Source organism: Oxyura jamaicensis, chromosome 5, assembly GCF_011077185.1.
Source record: "Oxyura jamaicensis isolate SHBP4307 breed ruddy duck chromosome 5, BPBGC_Ojam_1.0, whole genome shotgun sequence".
Taxonomy (NCBI): Eukaryota; Metazoa; Chordata; class Aves; order Anseriformes; family Anatidae; genus Oxyura; species Oxyura jamaicensis.
In genome coordinates, this window is record NC_048897.1 from 37,344,785 (window position 1) to 37,365,668 (window position 20,884).

Genomic DNA, 20,884 nt, shown 5'->3' on the forward strand with positions numbered 1-20,884 from the left:
GAAATCAGCATTTTTCCTAAGAGCTTTTCCCCCAGAAGAGCTTCAGCCAGGGTTGATAATAAAACGTTGGATCTTCTGGTACTGAAGGACACAAACACAAGTTGTTTGGGGAAGAAATGCCACATGCAATATTACCTTTGAAGTCTGTAGAAGAGTATTAGTAAAATTACCTATGCGAGTTGAAACTTCACTACTATTTTTCTAACCGTAGCTTGCTGACTTTATTACACACGGATAAAAGACACGTGCGTTATTTGTTAACTGCAGTCACAGGCCTGTAATAAATTAGAGTAATGAGAGCCAAACGCTGGGACAGTTCGTTTCCTTAGACGGAGCACGCTTTGATGTAGTCCAGGCTCTCACTTTGATTAATTTTACACCTGCTTTCCTCCCACTCCCTCCTTGAAGTCGTCGTGCAGTTATCTCATTAGCAGGGCACTTCAGCTGCAGTAATTAACACCGAGCTGAACGAACGATTATGCAAATCCCGCACCTGCCCTGAGTCGGCACGGAGCTCAAATGTCGATTTATGAGGTTAGTTCAGCTGCCTGGGACGAGCCCGGTGTGTGGGGCGGGCAGCATCAAGGGGCATGGCGGAGGTGGGGAGGGCTCTTGGGGGGCTGACGAGGCTGACGAGAGGCGGGCTGGGGCCAGGCTTCCTCCTCCTCCTCCTCCTCCTCCTCCTCTCAGGCCCGGGCGCTAGGGCCCGCGGGAAGCCGCCGCGCTCCCGGAACGGGAAGGGGCGGGCGGCGGGCGTGGGGCGCCGCGGCCGGAGTCGGGGTGAGCGAGGCTGCTGGGGTCTGTGAGGGTCTGCGTGGTGCGGGGACGGCTCCTCCCGCTTCCTGAATGCGTGCCTGGGGGCGCCCCTATTCCGGCCCATCTTCTACGTGTGGGTTTCCCCCTTCGCCGCTTCTTGCTTGGCAGCCGCTGCCCTGCCCGCCTTCCTTTGTGTCCTGGGGGCCGGGGCAAGCACGCCAGGTACGGGTGTAGGAATTGTGCGAGTTTTCTGCCAAATAAAACCAAACCAGTGGTCGTGGTAACAGGCTGGTGGAGGCTGGGAAGGAAAACAGCCTTGAGCACAGCAGAAAAGCATGATTTCTCTTTCTTTCCTTAATTCCTAGGACCATGCTTCAGGAGGGTGCCCACGGGAAATGGACAGTTTCGAGCAGCGATGAGAGCACTGAGGAGAACTCGGACAACGAGAAGCCGTCCACGTCCTCGCTGCTCAGCACTGCACAGGGCAAAGCCAGCGGGCCCCAGTACCCCTGCTCCGAAGCCAGGAAGGCTGCTCACAAGAGAAAAGCTTCTCCGGTGAAGTTCAGTGATAAAAGTCTTGCTCCAGAATCACCTCCAGCAGAGAAGCAGAGAGCGAGCCAGGAAGGCTTAGGCTGGTGTCTTTCCAGTAGTGACGAAGAGCCTGAAGACCGAGAAAAAAGTGCCCCCAAAGAAAGGGTGAAAGAAGAAAAGCGTGATGATGCTCCCGAAGAGCCACCTCAGAATCATAGCAAAGATGAGCGCTCAGGGAATCATAAAGCAGAGGACTGTAACGAAGCACCTAGTGAAGCCCAGGATACCTGGGATTTGCTGAATGGAGGGAACCCTTTCAGGTTTTTTCTCACCAAAGTCACAGGAATTGAACAGAGCTATAACTCTGGAGCCCTGCACATAAAAGGTGAGCGAGTGACTTTTGTGGAAGTGGGCTTTCTGGGGGTGTTTGCGTGCGTGACAGCAATTCCTTATACCCTGTGGGTATTTCTAAATGCCCAAATCCCATGGTGTAACTGAGGCTCCACATTCTGAATGTGAATGTTGTAGGAATTGGTTCTGTTATGTGCCTCTGTGCTTGTATTTGTGTTACCGAGGGGTTTGGACCTACTAATTCACTGTTACTTGATACAGTGGAAGGTACCACTAGTGGGTTTTTGCGGCTAGGGTTCACGTTTCAGTGCAGCTGGAAGTGAGCATAAGTCAGAATAAAGCAGTCTTCAGTGGGTGTGATACTGGTGCTCTATGCTGTGTAACTAAAATTAGTTGTAGAGCTGGTAAGTGGGGGGAAAAAAATAATGTGCACCTGCAACCATCCCCTTATTCTGAAAAATCTCTTAGGTCACCAGGCTGAATCAAAAGCAGTCTTAACAGGAGGGTTGTGCACAGGGGGATAGTAAAATGATGTAGGAAAAATCTGTAATCCCTCCTATGGGTCCTTAATCATTTGTTAGTGTACAACTGGACTGTAGCTGTGCCTCAACCTTAGGTGCCCCTTCTGAGTGTCAGTTATTACTGAAGGCAGCCAGGTGTCTGAGACCTCAGTTGCATTACTGTTGCACATTTTCTCCTACCTTGTGAACACGGTGTGGCTTTTGGCCAGTCTTAAGAGTAGTTATCTTGTTAGGTGATTTCTTGAGCTGGTGGAGAGGCTGGTTTTTTTTTTTCTAGTTTAACCCATAAAACCATTCCTATGGAGGTAGGTTATGAAATATCATGTCTTTATTAGAACATATTTGTAGTGTATGTTTTCAAGCTGCTGCTGTACTTCAGTTTTTGAGGTTTTCAATGCTCACTCTGATTAGTGTTCTGTGCCCCCATTAATAAAATATAGTAAGGATACACATGTCCTGCAATCAGTCTGCTGTGGAGCCCTCACATAGTTGAAGTTTCTTGTCTATCTACCTGTGTTGGTTGACAGGGTATCAGACAAAGCTGTGGGCTGTTGTATTCTTCACCTTTCTCCCTTTAAAAAGAATTTTAAAAAGTGGAGGAGAATTGGAACTGCTGTCAGTACTAGTACAAACAGCCTGCAGCAGATAAGGTTAACTGTACCCTTACGGTTTCTACCCTGCCACAGTTCTTCAAGGCCCCTGTACAGCAGAGAGAGGAGTTTAATCTCCCTTTCTCCATATGATCTTATGCACTAAGTGTGAACAATCTGGCACTGATGTTGTAGTAGTTATCATGCTGGACAAGATGCAGGATGTTTACTTGAACTTTTTTACTCAATTATATCTTAATGTTTTTAATAGATATTTTGTCTCCTCTTTTTGGGACTCTCATTTCTTCTGCTCAGGTGAGTTTCTTGTTTGCTTATTTCACTTTATTAACCTCAAACCTGATAATCTGTGTTTGCTATGTAGCTGGTACAAGTAGGGAACCTCATTAAAATATAGAGGAAACCCTGAATATTTTTCAACTGTCTTGGGACCGGTACTGATTAATATCTTTATTAATGACATGAATGATGCAGACAGTGGGATTGAGTGCACCCTCAGCAAGTTCACAGATGATACTGAGTGGTGCAGTTAGTACAACAGAAAGAAGGGATGCCATCCAAAGAGACCTGGACAAGCTAGAAAAGTGGGCCCATGTGAACCTAACAACGTACAAGGTGCTGCACCTGGGTCAGGGCAGTCCAGTACAGGTTGGGAAAAGACCTCATGGAGAGCTGTCCTGTAGAGAAGGACTTGAAGGTTTTAGTAGGCAGAAAGCTTGATGTGAGCCAGCAGTGCATACTTGCAGCCCAGGTCAACTGCATCAAAAATGGCCAGCAGGTGGAGGGAGGTGATTGTGCCCATCTGCTCTGCCCTTGTGAAGCCCCACTTGGAGTGCTACATCCAGGTAGGGGCCCCCAGCACAAGAAAGATGTGGACCTGTTGAAGTAGGTCCAGAGGAGGGCCACAAAGTTGATCAGAGGGCTGGAGCAGCTCTCCTATGGAGATGTGCTGAGAGAGTTGGGGGTGTTCAGCCTGGCTCTGAGAAGGCTCTGGGGTGACCTTACTGCAGCTTTTCAATACTTAATGGGCACTTTATAAAAGAGATGGAGAGCAACTTTTGGGGGGGGGGGGCTGAGCAGAGAGCGACAGGACAAGGGAGAGTGGTTTTAAACTAAAAGAGGGGAGATTTAGATTAGAGATTAGGAGGAAATCATTCACTCAGAGGGTGGTAAGGCACTGGAACAGGTTGCCCAGAGTTTGTGGATGCCCCCTCTCTGGAGGTGTTCAAGACCAGGTTGGACAAGGCCTTGGACAACCTGGTCCAGTGGGTTGTATCGCTGCCCACGGCAGGGGAATTGGAACTGGGTGATCTTTAAGATCCCTTCCAACCCAAACCATTCTATGGTTCTATGAAATATATAATCCCATGTTCTTCTTAGAATGGAAGTGTTTATAAGACCATTTCCTGTTCTAGGAAAATGCAACTGAAAAATGCATCTTTATGTAATTGTAAGTGGTTTAAAAAAAGGTGTGTGTTGCAATAAGAAAAATATTCCTAGATTGCATGGAAGCTCTTCTATCATTCATGGTGTAAACAGATGCCAAAGAGATGGTTCTTGCACTGCAGCTTTTACATCATGCATGTGATGTAAAATGACTCAAATTCATCCCTAAGTTAAGAGACATGAAAGAAAGCAGTTGGAATTCAAAAATGTACTTGTTCTTAAAACATGCTGTTTGAAGTTGTTTTATACTGTCATTCTGTGATGATGCATCATAGTGCATTCATAGAAGTGGTAATGAACAATAACTTTATGCATTTTTGTTGTAATCTGTTGTTTTGACAAACAGCTGTTTTCTTTTTAATGAGCTTGTTTTCCTTTTTTATGCACAAGTTTAATTACTGCATAGATGTGGAATGGCTTGTTAGACAGTATCCACAGGAATTCAGGTATGTTTATTTTCCAAAGATGAAATAACAGTTTTCAAGTAATTCTGTTCCTGTGAGTTCATCTTACAACTGAATGATAAACTTTTACATTCATTGGGAAATTACTTTTACTGGTTGTATATGTGTAGGCTATTGTTTTTTACTTTCACACTTACTCCACAGTTATATTTCTCTATTGATTTCTTGCCCTTTTTTTGAGAAGTATTAAATGGACAGAGTTCAGTCTGGCTGGTTTCTGATTTTTATTAGTCACCATTTAAATGGCCCCATTGTGCACCGGTACTACAGTGTAGTAGATGACCTATGAAGATGGAACAAGAAGCCTTCTGCCATACAATTTACAGACCCAAGAAAAAGATAACGTGAGGAAGGAGAATGTAGGAGGAGCGTAAGAAAACTGTGTGAAAATGATTGGGATGTTAAGTAACGGTTGGAGTTGCTGGATATTGTCATTAAAGTAGTTCTTATTTCCTTGAAGTTCCATTCTGAAAATGGTAACCTGCAACACGAAGTGAACTTAAGACAAGTTTTTTTTCCTGTTTTGCCTTTTCTACAAAATTCAGTAGAACCAGAGTATTAGGAAGTAAACATGAAACTGCTGCTAAAATAGACCTAGCTTCTCCTTTTGACCTTTTCTGTAAAGAAACAATTAAATTCTTATATATCCACATTCCCTATATCAGTACTTGTGAGATCTTATTTGTCTATTTCCAGCTACACAGATGAGAGTTCCTTACAAGATCCTGTATTACTAGCTTTTATTTTCAAGTTTGATTTTCTCCATACACCTCCTGTCTTTTTTCTATTAAAATTTTCTAATATCTTTCTCTTAGAGAAAGTAGTTAATGTTTTGTTTTTTTTTGAGTTAGTAAGGCATGTAGACTTTAGTGCCATCTTTCTGGTGGGCAATTGGATTTAAGAGCCAGAAATCATAGCTACATCAAAAGCTTGTTGGAGCTGATTACTAATTCATTTGTTTTAATAGTAATCTCATTTTATTTCAGGAAGAAGCCATTGTTGATAGTTCATGGTGAGAAGAGGGAATCCAAAGCTCAACTGCTTGCACAAGCACGCCCTTTTGAGAACATTAGTTTCTGTCAGGTAATTGATATTTTTATCATCCTTTGGTTGAAATTGACCCATCTCGATAGTTAGAAATTAACCAAAAAGTCAGGAATTAACCAAACTCAGTATCATAGATGGAAAGAGAAACACTTTATATGGGAAGTCAATAATTTTTTTATTCTTTAAGGATTATCTTTGTCAGGACCATAGGAATGTCTGAACTATGGTTGTAGTAGTCTGTGATTATGGTAGGCTGCCACCCACACAAGAAGTTGGTATAGGATGGCTGCCCTCAAAAACATTATGTGGCTCACAGAGGTGTGGACCTTCTCTGCTAACATTGTGCTCAAGTTCTGTCTGGTTGAAAAGGAAGCACTGGCGTAGTTCTAGTGTTACTGTAATCTTAACCATAATCAAGGAATTATTTTTAGTCCAAATATGTCTTACACAAGAAAATGCTATTACAAATAGTCTTGGTAATACTGTTAAAACTGCTGTCAGCATGCTGCCTCATATCTTGCTATTTTCTCTCTGATGTTACACTCACTATTTTGCTGTCTGTGAGTCCTAAAGTTACTGGTTTTGGGCTGGATGAGAGAGGTGGTTGTAGCAACTAGACAGTGCTCCAGGATTTTGCTGGGAGGACAGCATCATTAGTGGTGGGGGTATCTTTGAGAAGTTGATGTTGAAATTTTCTTTTTTCTCAGGCAGTCTGGCAACCACAAGCTTTCTCAAAATTACTATATTGATGCCAAAACATAGTGAGTTCTCTAGGGCAGGTTCTCTGGGCTGCTGTGTGCTGTACTAATCAGGTGTTTACACAAAGTGGTGGACTAGCAACCAATTTTTTAGTACGTTTAGAGTTTAAATATGCTAACAACAAATTCGTGGTTTTGCATGTAATTTTTTTACACATAAGAATTCAGATGTAATGTATCCCATATGATAGACTTGGCAGTGTAGTCATTAGCAAGTAGTAGGGACAACTTGTGTGTGTAATGGCTTTCCTATTTGGTTATACCGCTTCATTCTTCCAGCAGCCCATGCGTTCCATTATGCCAGTACCCCAAAATGAAGTGTAAATACTTACATCTGCTCCCCTGCCATGCTAACTAGGCACAATGTTGGAGCCATCATTGACTAAAAGTACTCTCAACATCTGTAATTTGTTTTATCTTTTCCCTAGAAATTGTGTTTTAAACATTCTTAATAACAGCAGCAGAAGAATTAAAGTATTTCTGTCCCTGGCTTCTGACCTTTTCTTTGCACGTTAGCTGTCAAGCTGCTTGTGACAGTTATATGCTTCAGAAGGGCTGAGGTTGGAAGGCACCTCTGGAGGCCATCTGACTCAACCCCCCTGCTCAAACAGGGCCACCCAGAGCAAGCTGCCCAGGACCATGTCTACCTGGCTCTGAAGGTCTCCCAGGATGGGACTCCACAATCTCTCTGGGCAGCCTGTGCCAGTGCTCAGTCACCTGTGCTTCCTGGTGTTCAGACAAAACCCTGTGTTCCAGTTTGTGCCTGTTGTCTCTTATCTGGTCCATGGGCACCACTGAAAAGAGCCTGCCTCCATCTTCACACCTTCCCATCAGGTATTTAAGGACCCCTCTGTGAGTCTTTACTTCCCTAGGCTGAACAGTACCAGCCCTCAGCTTCTCCTCACGGGAGAGATGCTTCAGTCCCGTAATCATCTTCATAGCTCTCTGTTGGACTCCCCAGCATGTCCAAGTCTCTCTTGTGCTCCTGTTGTGGCCTCTGCAGTGCTGAGCAGAGAGGAAGGATCGCCTCCCTCAACCTGCTAGCAATGCTCCTGAACTAATGCAGCCTATCACTAGTTTCCTTTTCTGCGATGGCACACTACTGGCTCCTGGATCCCTAGGTCTGTTTCTACAGGGCTGACTATTTCTGAAAATATTGCTAATTAAAGAAATGTTTGCTGGATCTGCTACAACAAGAATTTCATTGCAATTTAAAATATAGTTTCTAGCAATTAATGTATTTAAAGGTGATGGGGATAGAGGATAATGTATTTTGTGATCTGTCCACTAGAGAGCAGTGAAATGAAACAAAATAAAGGTGAAGCACCCTTTGTCCTTTAACATTCTTGCATATGAGAAGTGCACAATAGCAGTTTTTAATGACTGACCCTTTCATTTTATAGGCTAAACTGGATATTGCATTTGGAACTCACCATACGTAAGTAGCAGCTGTGAAGCAGAATGCTCCCCTTCTAAAGATGACCCCAGAGTTGGTACATGCAGTTACCATGTTCAGTCTAGTAACCAGTAACTAATGTCAGAAAGTATTTAGGGAACAAAGATTATTAACATATGTGAAGATAGAATTCTGAAGGAAAGGCCCAATATGTATTGATCCAATTTGAAAATAATGTCCTTCATGTTGTATGTGTCTACTTCATGTATCTGCAAGCCATTTTAAAGCCATAAAATGGGGTTTCATAGAAAAATTGCTGGATCCTAGAGAAATTTCCTTCATTATGTTGTATTTATAGGTGTTAGGTTTGTTCTCCTTTACGGAAACAAATGAAATAATAAGTAGATGTGAGGTGTGCTAGTTACACAACTGGAGTCAGTGAACTGTAGGTACTGGCTGTTAATAACTCATGCCTTGATACCAAAACTGTAATGCAGACTTGATCAGTCATTGGCAGGTTGGACAGAACACTAATTCACAGCTCTGTGTCCATGTCAACTGCAAAAAATCCAGAAGCAGTTACTGAATTTTGGGGTCTTTTCAAAGAAGAACTTGAGTTTGATATTGTGGGAGTGTCACAGAGGGAATGTCATAGATTGCAAGCAATGGATAAGAACAGATTCAATCCATGTTCTATACAGCAAAGATTTTTGGTTTTAGGGCAATTCAGTGTTCTCAATCAATTAATCATTTTGACAATTCTTTTATAAAATATGGCTTTTCTTATCTGCAAAGTAATAAGTTCATTTGAAAGAGCATAGCACATAGTGTTCTGAAAGGATTCATCGTTACTTTTGGAAGTCAGTCATGGGAGATCTGAAGCTGTACTCTGGAATAAATCATGATGTTGACAAAATACACAGCAATAGTTTAATGACTGTCATGCAAGTTTGGCATGCTTCAGTCTATGGAGAGCAGAACAAGTCTTTTGAAAGTTATTTTCTTGGAACATTTTAAAGAGTTACTAGGTTATTTCCTGCTCTTAGTGTGCTTGAAACAAATGAAGTGTTATATATTCTATTTTTAAGGAAAATGATGCTGTTGTTATATGAAGAAGGTCTTCGAGTTGTGATACATACATCCAATCTTATTGCTGATGACTGGCATCAGAAAACTCAGGGGTAAGCAACAATCTCTAGCAGGTCTTTTGATTACCTGCTATTAAGTTGTGAGTTTGTATGGTTTGTTCTGTTAGAGGTCTGTGTTCCTGGTTGTGCTAGATATCCACCTGTTGTCATTAAACACCCAAATTGATGCCTGAAAATCAGGCTTCATGTAAGTACTAAAGAGAATATAAAAATCATTGAATCATTTTGATCTGATGCTTCCAAAACAATTGGAAATATAATTTAGGACTTATTGTCTTTACTGGAAAATAATCAGCATTTGGAGCGTATGAACATCAACTCACCTGATGACGTAATAAACACCTGATAACCCTTGTACTTTAAATTGTGCAAAGATCTGTTACATAGTAGGCAATATGGAACTCTCCTCTGGGGAGTTCTGAGGATGTGTAGAGATGAGGGACATTCTTACAGTCATTGGAGCATTTCTGATACAAATTAGAAATATGCTTATGTGCTCATGACTGGTTATTTTGAGACACCAGAAGTATTCGTTGGGAAAATGCGATGCCTGCAGCAGAGACTTGTAAACTTTCTTTGCTCAGTGCTATCACTGGCAACAACAATCTTAGCTCTGTGCCAGACTCTTGTGAAATGTATCAGTACTGTTACAGGAATCACATTGTCAGGGCTAAGGATCTGTCAATTTTAGATCATCAAATCTAGCTGAGATCTGTAAATCTATTCAGTTTTGCAAGTCCAACCATTTTTTAGCTTGCATAAAAGGCTCTTCATTAAAATCAGCTTTGAGGTACATACATAACAATCTTTTTTTCTTTTTTTTATTCTGTCATATAAATAAACCACAAGATCTAAAGCATTGAATGGCATGGAAAAGGCTGAGGTTAGTTTTCCAATAGACGCTAGGTTTCACAAAATAAAGTTATCACTTAAAAATAAAAGGATTTTTCCGGAGACATGCAGTTGATCTGTGAGCTTCTTGCAAAAGGATGCTCTAGATAATTGAAAATTTAAATGGGCTTGGAGGGAAATGGAGCCAAAATCCATGTGAGGATATTGAGAAATAGATAGTAGCTTCCTGAGGTGGCGTAGTTGTTCACCTTTGAACATCTGAAGTCTTGGACAGTCCCAGGGGAGCTGTAAGTTTAATGCCTTTTCATAGGTATCTGCTACTAATGGAGACAAGACAGTAGATGTGATGATCTAGTGCTACAAGTCTTAACACTGCTAAGATACAAAAAAAAAAAAAGACCAAGAATGGTGGTAGCTGTCAAGGCCTGATCTCTGGTTGCTTTGTACTGTAAATAAAATCCTGTCCTGAGCTGGCTGTTACTTTAAACTTAGACTAGTATCAGATCTCTTATTATGCTAGGACTAAGTGAAATGTTAATATACTATTATAACATTAACATATCAACCTTCTGTTCTCTTGGCTATTTTTCTGGGAGCATTTTTTAGTTAGCTCTTTACAGTAGCTTAGGATTTAAGATTTCTTAGTCAAATGACTTGAAATTGGCCTATCAGATATCACTGTCATCTTGATATACATTTTACTGACATTAAATATGACAAAGTTTTGAGGCCTTTCACGTGCCTGAAGCAAGTTTTTACAAGGTTTTTTTGAGTGGCAAAATTACAGCCACTCAACAGTACAGCTTTAATTTTTTTACTTTGGGATGGCTTCAGTATTTTTGACAGCTAGCTTTTCAGAAATCCAAGAAGGCATGAAAATACTTATATGGGGGCTTAACATTGTCCTCCTTGTCAGAGATGAATTTTTTTTAGCTTTTGCACAGTGCAAGAATATGCAATATTGCCAATATGATGGGTCATGGTTTTCTGTATGTTTTATTGACTTCTGAATTAAAGGATAATATCCCCACTTTTGTGGGGTTGATGCTGCAGAACATTTGGCTTCCATGGCTATAATAATGTGTGACTGGAAAGAACTGCTAGATATTTTTGCCCTGTGTAGTACCCATCCTATTTTATTCTGATGGAAATTCTGGAGAGGCAAGTTATTGTAAGCTCCTTTTAAAACTATATAGAACTTTCGGACTCTAATAGGATTTCTTCAATGTCTCTACACAAACCATTAACTTAGTAGAATGTGTTGCAGCGTTCTATTCATACAGAAAGTATTGATGAAAGGTGAACTGGTCAGTAAGTCTAAGCCTGGCCTTTAAGAGTAGAGAAAGCTGTTAGTGTCCGCATAGATAAATGCGATTACATTTGTTGTCTTTGAAATTACTGGCATTGTGGTACTGAGTGTAAGACTTGATGATTCTGTAGTTGTAAAGCAATGGTAAGTTGCATTATCTTCAGTAGCATCACAGTAAACTAATCTGTCAGGTAGTCATTTAGGACCTTCAGATCTGCTTTAATCACTTACTAAAACCTTGTGATAATGTGTGGTGTCCTTCTTTTTGTGCCTTTGTTTTCAGAATATGGCTAAGCCCTTTATACCCAAGGCTACCTCAGGGAACAGCTGGTTCTGCTGGTGAATCTGAAACTAATTTTAAATCTGACCTGATAAGTTACTTGATGGCTTACAATGCTCCTACACTCAAGGAATGGGTGGATGTGATTCAAGAACATGACTTATCAGAGACAAGGTATATCTTGTATTGTTTATAATTGTTTATTTAATTAAAATATTATTTATAAATATTAAATTATTAATTAATAAAAAATCAAAATATTAATTAAATATTGTTTATAATTGTCTGCATGCTTTCTTCCCCTAAATTAAGGCTCTATGTGGTTAACATCTATTAGACAACGAGTTTGTTCTGTAACCTTAGCTGTTTCAGGCTTAACAGTTCAAATATGGGTCAACTGTAGGCAGTTGTCAATGGAGCAACAGACTTCTGAGCTGCTCATTCTGGAATTTGAAGACCACTTAGTCTAAAAAAGATATTCTCAGCTTAAAAAAATCACTCTTATTTCTGGATAAACTATTGCTTAAGTATATATGTGATAATGCTTTTGTCATTTTGCTTTGTAAGAAGGCGTTCACTTTAAATCTCTTATGCAGATTGTGTTGAATTAACCAACTTCTAGTTTAATAAACATACTTTTTAAAGAAACAAAAAGTGCATCAACAGTAACTTGACAGAGGTGGCCCTAAGTGATAGGGACATGGGGTTTCTTTTAAGTTGGTCTGGGTTAAGTATTAACTCCAATAAATTTAACAGTGGGGGAAAAAGAGTTGTATTAAGTTCCTCATAGGAGAGATGATGTAAGCAAAGGTTATTGTAATGAGGGTTGTATTAAGAATAGGCTTCTGCACTTTAAGGCATAGCTCGATCCATATGTGTAGAATTTGGCCCATTAGTCATAGATTTTGTCCAATATGCAACATTATGTTGAGCAATAGCATAGCTTGTCTTGAAACAGTCTTCTCTAATATTATCTTCTCTAATATTACACTGTTGATATTACTTAAACATTCATTTAATTCACATCTAATACATACATCCAGCATTTCTACAGGAAGACAGTAGTTATTTCAGAAAGAATAAACTTCCTTAGTGACTTAATAGTAGTTCTGCAAGCCAGCAGAAGTGTTTGGGGGGGGGGAAAAAAAAGCTGAAAATGACCTCTTGGGCATAGAGACTGAAACCATATCTAGCTCAATATGTAAAACAATGTGCCTTTTTAATTCAGATGAAGTCTTACAAGATTATTAAAATAGAAAGATGTAGCCTATGGTGAGCTGAGCTCACTTGAGCCTGAGCTTCTGTTCCTGTACACTTGATGAGTTTGAGCTTGGAGAGGTCAGGTAAGCCCTAACTGATGTGAGTTTATGCATGGTTTAGGAAAGAGGGACTTCATATGATGTGCATCAGTTCCTTGCTGTATAAGATATATAGGGATATTCCTGGATAGAACTAAGATTGAGATGCAGTGAGGAAACAGCTTCTTATACTGAGATTCTGGGCAAGTTTCCATTCCCAGGACAAAGTCAAAAAGATTACTAAACCATTATTAGAAAGTTTAAAAAAAGCTGCACTTTGCTTCTGAGCTGTTAGGTACCCAGATGAGATCTGTACCTAAACCTGTTGATTTGTATGTAACAGTAGTTGGCTTTTCTCAAAATTACATGCCCAGTCAAGTGCGAATAATTCTCATTTGGCACAGATTGCTGACTATACCTGTCTCTTGTGGTTTTGTGCACAGAAACAGGTACACTTCATGTCTGTGCTATAGATCATCCTGGTGGTGCATGACAGCCATGGAAGATTCTAATAGTTACATACCTGGAAATCTACTTTTCTTCATATTGTAAATCTTGAGTGAAATACTACTTGAGCTATGCAAGGAAACCCTATCAGCATACCTTGAAATTTCACAAACCAAAATAATCCAAAATCTGTTATATATGGTACTTAAATGCTTTCTGTTCTTATTTTTGTGATCCTAAACGGAAGACATGGCCCTCTGCTACAATGTGCATCATTTCCTGATGTTAAAGTAGTTCTTCCCATGGACTTGATTTCCACTGATTGTATGTTCTTTTCTGTGGAGGTAGCAAAGCTGCAAATAACTTTGGTATTTTTTCCCTTTCTGTAGAGTATATCTGCTTGGTTCTACCCCTGGACGATATCAAGGTATAGATAAAGAAAAGTGGGGTCATCTTAGGCTCAGAAAGGTACTAAAACTGTAACCTTTTTTGTCAAAATCATTTTAACTGTAAATGTATTTTCAGAGCATTCTTTAGTTCCTTTTAGCTTTTCCAGCTGTGCTCTATAATATTTGAGCACATTGATACAGTTTAACAAAAAACATAAGCTTGCAACTTATGGCAGTGTAGATTTTGCATGTTATGTTATGTTTCTGAGCTCTATTACCAAGCTTAGCTTGCTGTGTGAAGTGTCACATGCTTAGAGATATCTGAGGAGTCACCATCACTTAAATGGCTTTATCTGCTCTTGACATTTGTAACAAGTTTGATGCTATCAAGATCCAGCCTTCTGTGACTGGGTGTCAAATAATCGCCTTTTTCAGCGACTTTTGCTGAGGAATGAGGTGTTGATAAAGACTTCTCTGCATACAGGATCAAACTTGTTTTATTTACTTAACTGTTGAAAATTAAGTATTTTTGTTTAACAATCTAGCCAAAATCATTGAATTAAAAAAAAGTGTACAGCTGATGTTATCCTTTCAGTCATATTTTTAGTGTTGTTCTTCTATGTTTAAGATCTTGACTTTTATTTTTAATTAGGATTTTTAACCCTCTGCATTATTTAAATCTACAATAGTAATTCCATGTACAATATTGCATATCAAGACTTTTTTAGGGTCCCTTCTTTTTCAGTCTTCAGTATTAAGTAAGGTATTTCTTGTCATCTGCATAGGTTTTCTTGCCAGTAAGACACTGAATGAAAATGAAATAAACCAGAAAAAAAAAAGGATAAAATTCTTGTCACTGTTCATTTTAAGATTAATTTCTTTAATAACAATGTAGGTATATCTGGTAACACTACACTGGCTGAACCCCTCTAGTCATAAGTGCCCTACCTAGAGAGGGGAGAGGTTGCTACTACTTAAAATTTAATATGCTTATATCCAACTGGTTTTAATGTGACTTTAAATTCCTTTAAATTCTGTTCACAGCTTAAGAACAACTTGAAAAGAAAACTGAAATAATTCATTTAGATTGTTCTAGTTTTCCTGTCATTATATCTGGGGCTTTACAATATGAGAGGAATTTTAAGGTCATCAACCACTATACGTAAAAGACTTTTTAGCTTCTTATGACTTCTGAAGTTCATATTTTGTGAGTTTAGGAAAAGCTCCCAGCATTCTTTTCACCAGTCATATAAGGGTTGGCTCTAATGCTTTTGGATAAAACTTTAAATGTTTGATCATCTCTCAAATGAGCAGTGGGTTTACTTGAAGATCCTTATGACTTTTTTTTAATTGCCAAGTTAGATAGTATGAATGTTAATCTTTTTTGTTGTCAGAAGTGAATACAAGCTCTTAAGGCTTTCTTCCAGTTAAATGTGTTATTGTTTTAATTTTCCTCACTAGCTTTTGAAAGAGCATGCTTCATCAGTACCAGCACAGGAGTCTTGGCCTGTTGTTGGACAGTTCTCAAGCATTGGTTCAATGGGAGCTGATGAGTCCAAATGGCTGTGCTCTGAGTTCCAGGAGAGTCTGGTGGCTGTAGGCAGCAGAGCAACAAGTCTCCTTAAATGTGATGTTCCAGTCCATTTGGTAAGTCTTTAGGTGCTAATTTTCAAATTGAGTGCAACCTTATTCATTCTGAAAAATGAAGCTTTTAGTATTTTGTAACACTGGATATAAGTAGCATGTAACAAGTTTAAGATGTTTTCACTTGAAAATAGACAGCATATGTATTTAAAGCTTCATTATTAAAGCTAACTTTTTTTCTCCATGAAGGTTTATCCTACTGTGAACAATGTGAGGCAAAGTCTGGAAGGCTATCCTGGTAAGCAGATAAGCAAAAGGAAGTACATTTAGCTTTTCATGGTCAGTGTCTTGCAAAATCATTTCAGTGGTTGCTATTTGAGTGGACTTGAAGTTGTCACCTTGCTGATAACTTAGTTGAACAGCTAGCAGTAGTATCCTTGTAGTATTTTAGTATTACTGGGGTTCTGACTCTATTTTCTGTTCTAATTGAGTAGAAATATCTTTGTGGGCATTGGTGTGTTTGTGTAAATCTATATAGTTATGTTTATATATCATTGTATAGGAAAACACAGCTCTTGACTGGAGTTAGAACAGTGGGCATGCTTTGATTTTTGGCAGAAAGTTCAGATTGTGTTCATACTTCAGGTTTACCTTGCCTTCTGTGTGGCGTTCTACGCATCAGATAATGTGTTTTACTGCTTATTAGCTACTTTTAGTACTGCAATATGCAATTGGTATGATCAGTCTTCCCACATTTATCTTCATTAAATCTTCATTAAATATTTGTGCAGAATGCATAGCCTCAGCCAACCTGAAAGAGGAAGAGGTACTGTTGTGTTGTGATGCAGTAAAGCTTGTTTTTTAAAAGCAAACACTTGGGGCTTAGACACGTGCATGCTAAGGTTGATGTCATTGCGAAGCCACTGATCAGTCTTCAGAAGGTCATGGCAATGGGATGAGATTCCTGAGGACTGAAAGGAAGGAATTATTTCCTATCTTAGGGAAGGTTAGGAAAGAAGGATATGAGGACATAAGCAGGCCAGCCAGTCTCACAGTGGTCTCTGGGAAGGTGATTCAGAAAGAAATTGAATGGGAGTAGCCAGCATGGAGAGGGACCTATACAGGCTGGAGATCTGGGCTGACAGGAACTTGATTAAGTTCAGTGAAGGGCAGTGCAGAGTCTTGTACCTGGTGTTACTCCCACCCAGTACCAGGATGTGCTGGAGGCTGGCCAGTGGAAAGCAGCTTTGGAGAAAAAGACCTGGTGCTCGCTAAGTTGAAGATTAGACAGCAATTCACCCTTATGGCTAGAAAGTCAGCAGCATCCTGGGCTGCATAAAGAGAAGCGTTGCCAGCAGGCTGAGGAAAGTGACCCCTCCTCTCTGCTCAGCACTGGTGAGACCACACCTGGAGCACTATGTCCAGCTTGACTTTCCAGTTCAAGATATACATACATACAGAAGCAAGTCCAGCAAAAGGCCACAAAGATGAATATGGGATTGGAGCATTTGTCGTTCAAGGAGAGGTTGAGATAGCTGGAATTCTCCAGACAGGAGAAGAGAACTCTCCTGGGAAGTCTTATCTTCAGGTATTTATACACACTGATAAATTCCCAATGAAGGAACAAGAGGGAATGGGGATAAATAGAAATGCAGGAGATTCTAGAATAACCTTACAGAAAAAAAAGTTCTTCTGATGTCTAAATGGAACAGATTGCCAAGAAGAGGCTGTGAAGTCTCCATCCTTTCAAAACTTGACAGGATGCTATCCTGAGCAACCTGCTGTAGTTAAGGCTATTTTGAGCGAGGAGGTTGAACTAGATGATCTCCAGAGAGCCCTTCCAGCTTCTACAATTTGCTGATTCATTGTTGAATCCATGAACGTGTTTCTTTTCCAAGTCAGGTACCTCTGCACTTCTATGTATGAAGTGATTAGCTGCTGAGCTCTTCTAATGGTAGGGGAAGTTCTAAACGCAGGGCTAGCAGGAATGTTTTCTTCAGCTCTCTTGGTCTCTTTCCTTAACTAAGCAGTGTTTGGGTGTTTGCAGAAATTGCAAACTTTGAATTTATAGATATGTGGTTTCCGGAAGCAAGTTAGTCTTTTCTGATATGTCTAGCTGTCTACAGCATTTGTGTAGAAAAGTTGATGTTTTTCAAAGTCAGACACAATGTATGCGATGATTCCTTACTGTCATTCTCATATTTTGAAATAACTTGGTGAATTGTTTAACTCTGCATTTGTGCAGATAAACAGGTTCTTAGATTCCTGCATCCCTGAAAGTAAAGACTTTGTGAGAAGTCCTTATGGCTTCTTGAAGGATAGGTTGAGTGTTAAGTTCTGCATCATGTTTCTAATACACAGCACTAATATAACTCAGTTTGTCACAACTGATTTGTCTATGTTAAATTCACTTCAAGAAATCACAATGTGTGTTAGCCGAAGACCAGATCCAATACAAATACAATTTCAACTAAAGAGACTTTAATTTTTATTTATTTTTTTTCCCTGAATGTTGCTTGCTTTATTCCCTCTTCTGTGAGTAATGATTGTTGATATCAAGTAGTATTGTAACATAGAATACCAATACACATTTCTTTTAAGAGGACTAAATTCTAGAGCCTGTGTTCTAGGAAAAAAAAGAACCAGTGTAAATCTGCTACTTCCTGTTTGCAGACTTGATACATCTTGCTACAACAAAAAACAATTATTTTTTTTGGAGCATTGAAGTTTACAAAAATAAGTCATGAGGGGAGAGAGAACATCTCCTGAGTCCATGTGTTGTTTTCAGAATGTCTTTCAAAATGGCAATATACGTGTTTTATATATTTTTTTTCTCTTTCAGCTGGTGGCTCCCTTCCATACAGTATACAGACAGCACAGAAACAGCTGTGGTTGCATACTTATTTTCAGTAAGTTAAACTGTTCTTTGCTTTTGTTTTAGACTGTTTAAACTAAAACTTCTGTATGTTTGAGTGTTAAAAGCAAATTAAGTGTCAATGATAAGAAGCATGGTATCATTAAACTCCTTAAAATAAAAGCCTCTAAGTATGTATCTGCTGGTCTCATCTCTAAAGTGTGGTTAAAACATGTTCTTATACCTGTAAAAATGATAGAGTACTATTGCTAATGAAATAAATAGTCAGATTTGGGGTTCTGTAATTTTCTATTTAGGCTTTCCTTCTCTGAATTGGAATCCAGTTACTTTTTTTGTACAGTTGTGCTTCAGTTTTCTTCTTGTGCATCACTGTTAACAGGAGTTCAGCTGAGGCATGGCAGGGTTAGGCTTTGTTTGTTTCAAGTGTAGCAGTCTTGCTGTAAAAGTTCTTAGTTCCTCATGGTAATGCCATCTTTTGTTAAAGGTGCCTGACGTTTTCCATTAAAAGCTTCTATTTTCACTTGCTACTAATTTTTGCCAAATTCTAACCATCTGACAAAACCCATGCCAGATGTCTCCCTCAGGCTGAATCTTTTTAAAATTTTAAATGTTTTTTTGAGAACAATGGGAAAAGTTGTTTTGCGCAGATAAAAAAAAAAGAAAAGAAAAAAATCTGGTAACCTCTTACAAGACCACTGGTTTCCATTCATTTCACCAGAAACTTTAACTCTTCCAGGTGGAAACTGCTCTAAGATATTCTGCCCACATAAAAGTACAGTCAGAATTGGTTGAGATACTGTAAATATTCAGAGGGCTGGGAATACAATTTCTTGTCATAGAGATCATTCCCCATTCTGGAGTGAGCATGATTGCTACTGTGAGCCTTGCTGGCCAATGTCCAGCCTCAGTTCTTCTGTAAGCATATACCTTGTAAGAATATTACTGGAAGAAAAACAATTCTGTTCAGTTAATCTCTTTAGTGCACAAAACATTTCTTGGTAATAAGACCATTCATTGTATTATTCCTGTTCAGTAAGAACGCTCCACATACCTGTCTCATTGAATATATTCATGTCCTTCTCTGGCAACAAAAGAGCTGTTTTAAATTCATCTGTTGAAGTGGTTGCAAATGACAAGTGGCCCTGCGTAATCGGCTCTGTAGTGATTGTCCAGATGTAGATTCTTATCTTGCAGTAGTAATACAAGACACTGGCACTTGAGGAGAGCCTGCATGTAAGCTGCTAACACAGTGGATGACATAAAACAGCTTCTTATCCATGGTAGTAACCTGGGAGAGAGGAACAAAGGTTGGTCCTTTTTCAGTAGTATTAAATATAAGAAGAGCTATTTTAAAGGCTTGACATAATAAGAAGGCTTTGAGCAGTAGAGGAATGAATTTCTCTTTACCTCACTGGAACATAATGCAAAACCATTAAGAAAGTAGGGAACCTACCAGGGTTGAAAGAAGAGAAATACTTCAAGCTTAAAGGAAGGGTGAAGGAATAGCTTCTTTTTAGAAACACGGAGGGATTTATGGAGTAGGAAACTGGTGGTCTGTGTTCTCCTACAAAGAGGTAGGACCTATGCAAATTTTTATGTCTGTGGACCACTTTTCTTAGTTATGCTAGTATTTAACCTGTAATGTAGCTCTGACTTGTGATTTCTCAGAAGTAATTTCTCGAAAGAACAAGATGACTAAACTTAATATCGATTTCATTTTTCTTAAGAACAAATGAATACTAGGTTACTCTGTTAAATTAGCTAGTGCATGAGTGGTGCAATTGCTCAATTTTTTCTTTGATAGAGTAGCTGTCTTTTCCATTCAGTATTACTCATTGATAAGGAGAAATATATAATCCTCAGTGATTTCATTACTACTTTTTGAAACAGTTGATCTTCTCAAGAGTATGTAAAACATTGGATTTTTAATGCTAACTTTGATAAACATTTGATAGTGTCTTAACAAATGCAGTTAGCTTGTCAAATACTTATTTTCAAAACACGAAAGTTGGCTTGACAAGACCTTGTTTGACTTGTCAGTGACAAGTCTGTAATTGGTTGTATTGTCTGTTTTTAGAGCATTGTGTATTCTTTAGGCCTTTAGAGTTTTGAAGAAGAATAATCTCTTCTCAATTTGAAGAACCACGCAGTCATTCCCTTAACATCATAAAAGATGAGAGATGAAGCATTTACACAGAGGACCTACTGTTTTCTTGTGGTGGAGGCTAATGGTATGAGTTCTCCTCACTATGTTCGAGCCTTGGTGCCAGTATTTCAAGATAGAAAGCCCATTCACTATTTGAAGTTAAAAACTAAATGATGAAAGAGGTGATGTTGTCAAAAATAAGTTATTCCTGGCTCTGTTTCTGTGTTGAATATGTTTGCATTGGATTTATTTTCAGGATGTTAGGATTATCTGGCTTCCCTGTCACAGTAGCTCTACTTGAAAAGGTGGGGTGGAGGGAGGCTGTGTTTGCTCCTTTACATCACTTGTGCCAGAAATGTCAGGCGTTAGTGGTGAATGATACTTTTTGCATGTCTTCCAGCTAAATGCACTATAATTGCAGTCTCTTATTTTCAAACTCAGAAAGTTACTGGAGAGTAAAAGTTTTTTTAAAAAAGTTGTAATATTTTGATAAAAATCATACTTCTGAAATACTGCAAGTAGATAAAAAGCAAGAATTTGTGAGTATTCTTATCTGTAGTGCTACACAAATATCTTTTGCAATATAGAATACTTGGCTTATTCGAAGTAGAGAATTCACATGGTTACCCATACTCCTCGGGGGGGGGGGGGGGGGGGGGGGGGGGGGGGGGGGGGGGG

The 20,884-nt window shown here is 39.3% G+C and overlaps 2 protein-coding genes across 5 annotated transcripts in view; one reads left to right on the top strand and one right to left on the bottom strand.

Annotated features, from left to right (window-relative positions):
- Positions 1–211, bottom strand: part of EFCAB11 (EF-hand calcium binding domain 11) — a 57,326-nt gene extending 57,115 nt beyond the window's left edge. For both annotated transcript variants that reach the window (XM_035328603.1, XM_035328602.1), the window contains exon 1: positions 171–211. The gene's annotated coding sequence lies outside the window, so the exon portion shown is untranslated. The remainder of the gene's footprint in view (positions 1–170) is intronic.
- Positions 212–411: 200 nt separating this feature from the next.
- The window catches only part of TDP1 (tyrosyl-DNA phosphodiesterase 1), a 43,609-nt gene continuing 23,136 nt past the window's right edge, over positions 412–20,884 (top strand). The window contains exons 1-12 of one of the 3 annotated variants that reach the window (XM_035328589.1): positions 412–534; positions 1,122–1,672; positions 3,021–3,064; positions 4,604–4,659; positions 5,664–5,760; positions 7,886–7,920; positions 8,967–9,059; positions 11,471–11,641; positions 13,602–13,680; positions 15,063–15,248; positions 15,435–15,483; positions 18,028–18,094. In XM_035328589.1, the coding sequence (XP_035184480.1) occupies positions 530–534; positions 1,122–1,672; positions 3,021–3,064; positions 4,604–4,659; positions 5,664–5,760; positions 7,886–7,920; positions 8,967–9,059; positions 11,471–11,641; positions 13,602–13,680; positions 15,063–15,248; positions 15,435–15,483; positions 18,028–18,094 (1,433 nt within the window). In that variant the 5' untranslated portion in view covers positions 412–529. Of the gene's footprint in view, positions 535–689; positions 979–1,121; positions 1,673–3,020; positions 3,065–4,603; positions 4,660–5,663; positions 5,761–7,885; positions 7,921–8,966; positions 9,060–11,470; positions 11,642–13,601; positions 13,681–15,062; positions 15,249–15,434; positions 15,484–18,027; positions 18,095–20,884 lie in introns of those variants that run through there. The other 2 variants (XM_035328592.1, XM_035328591.1) reach the window with 2 other exon arrangements.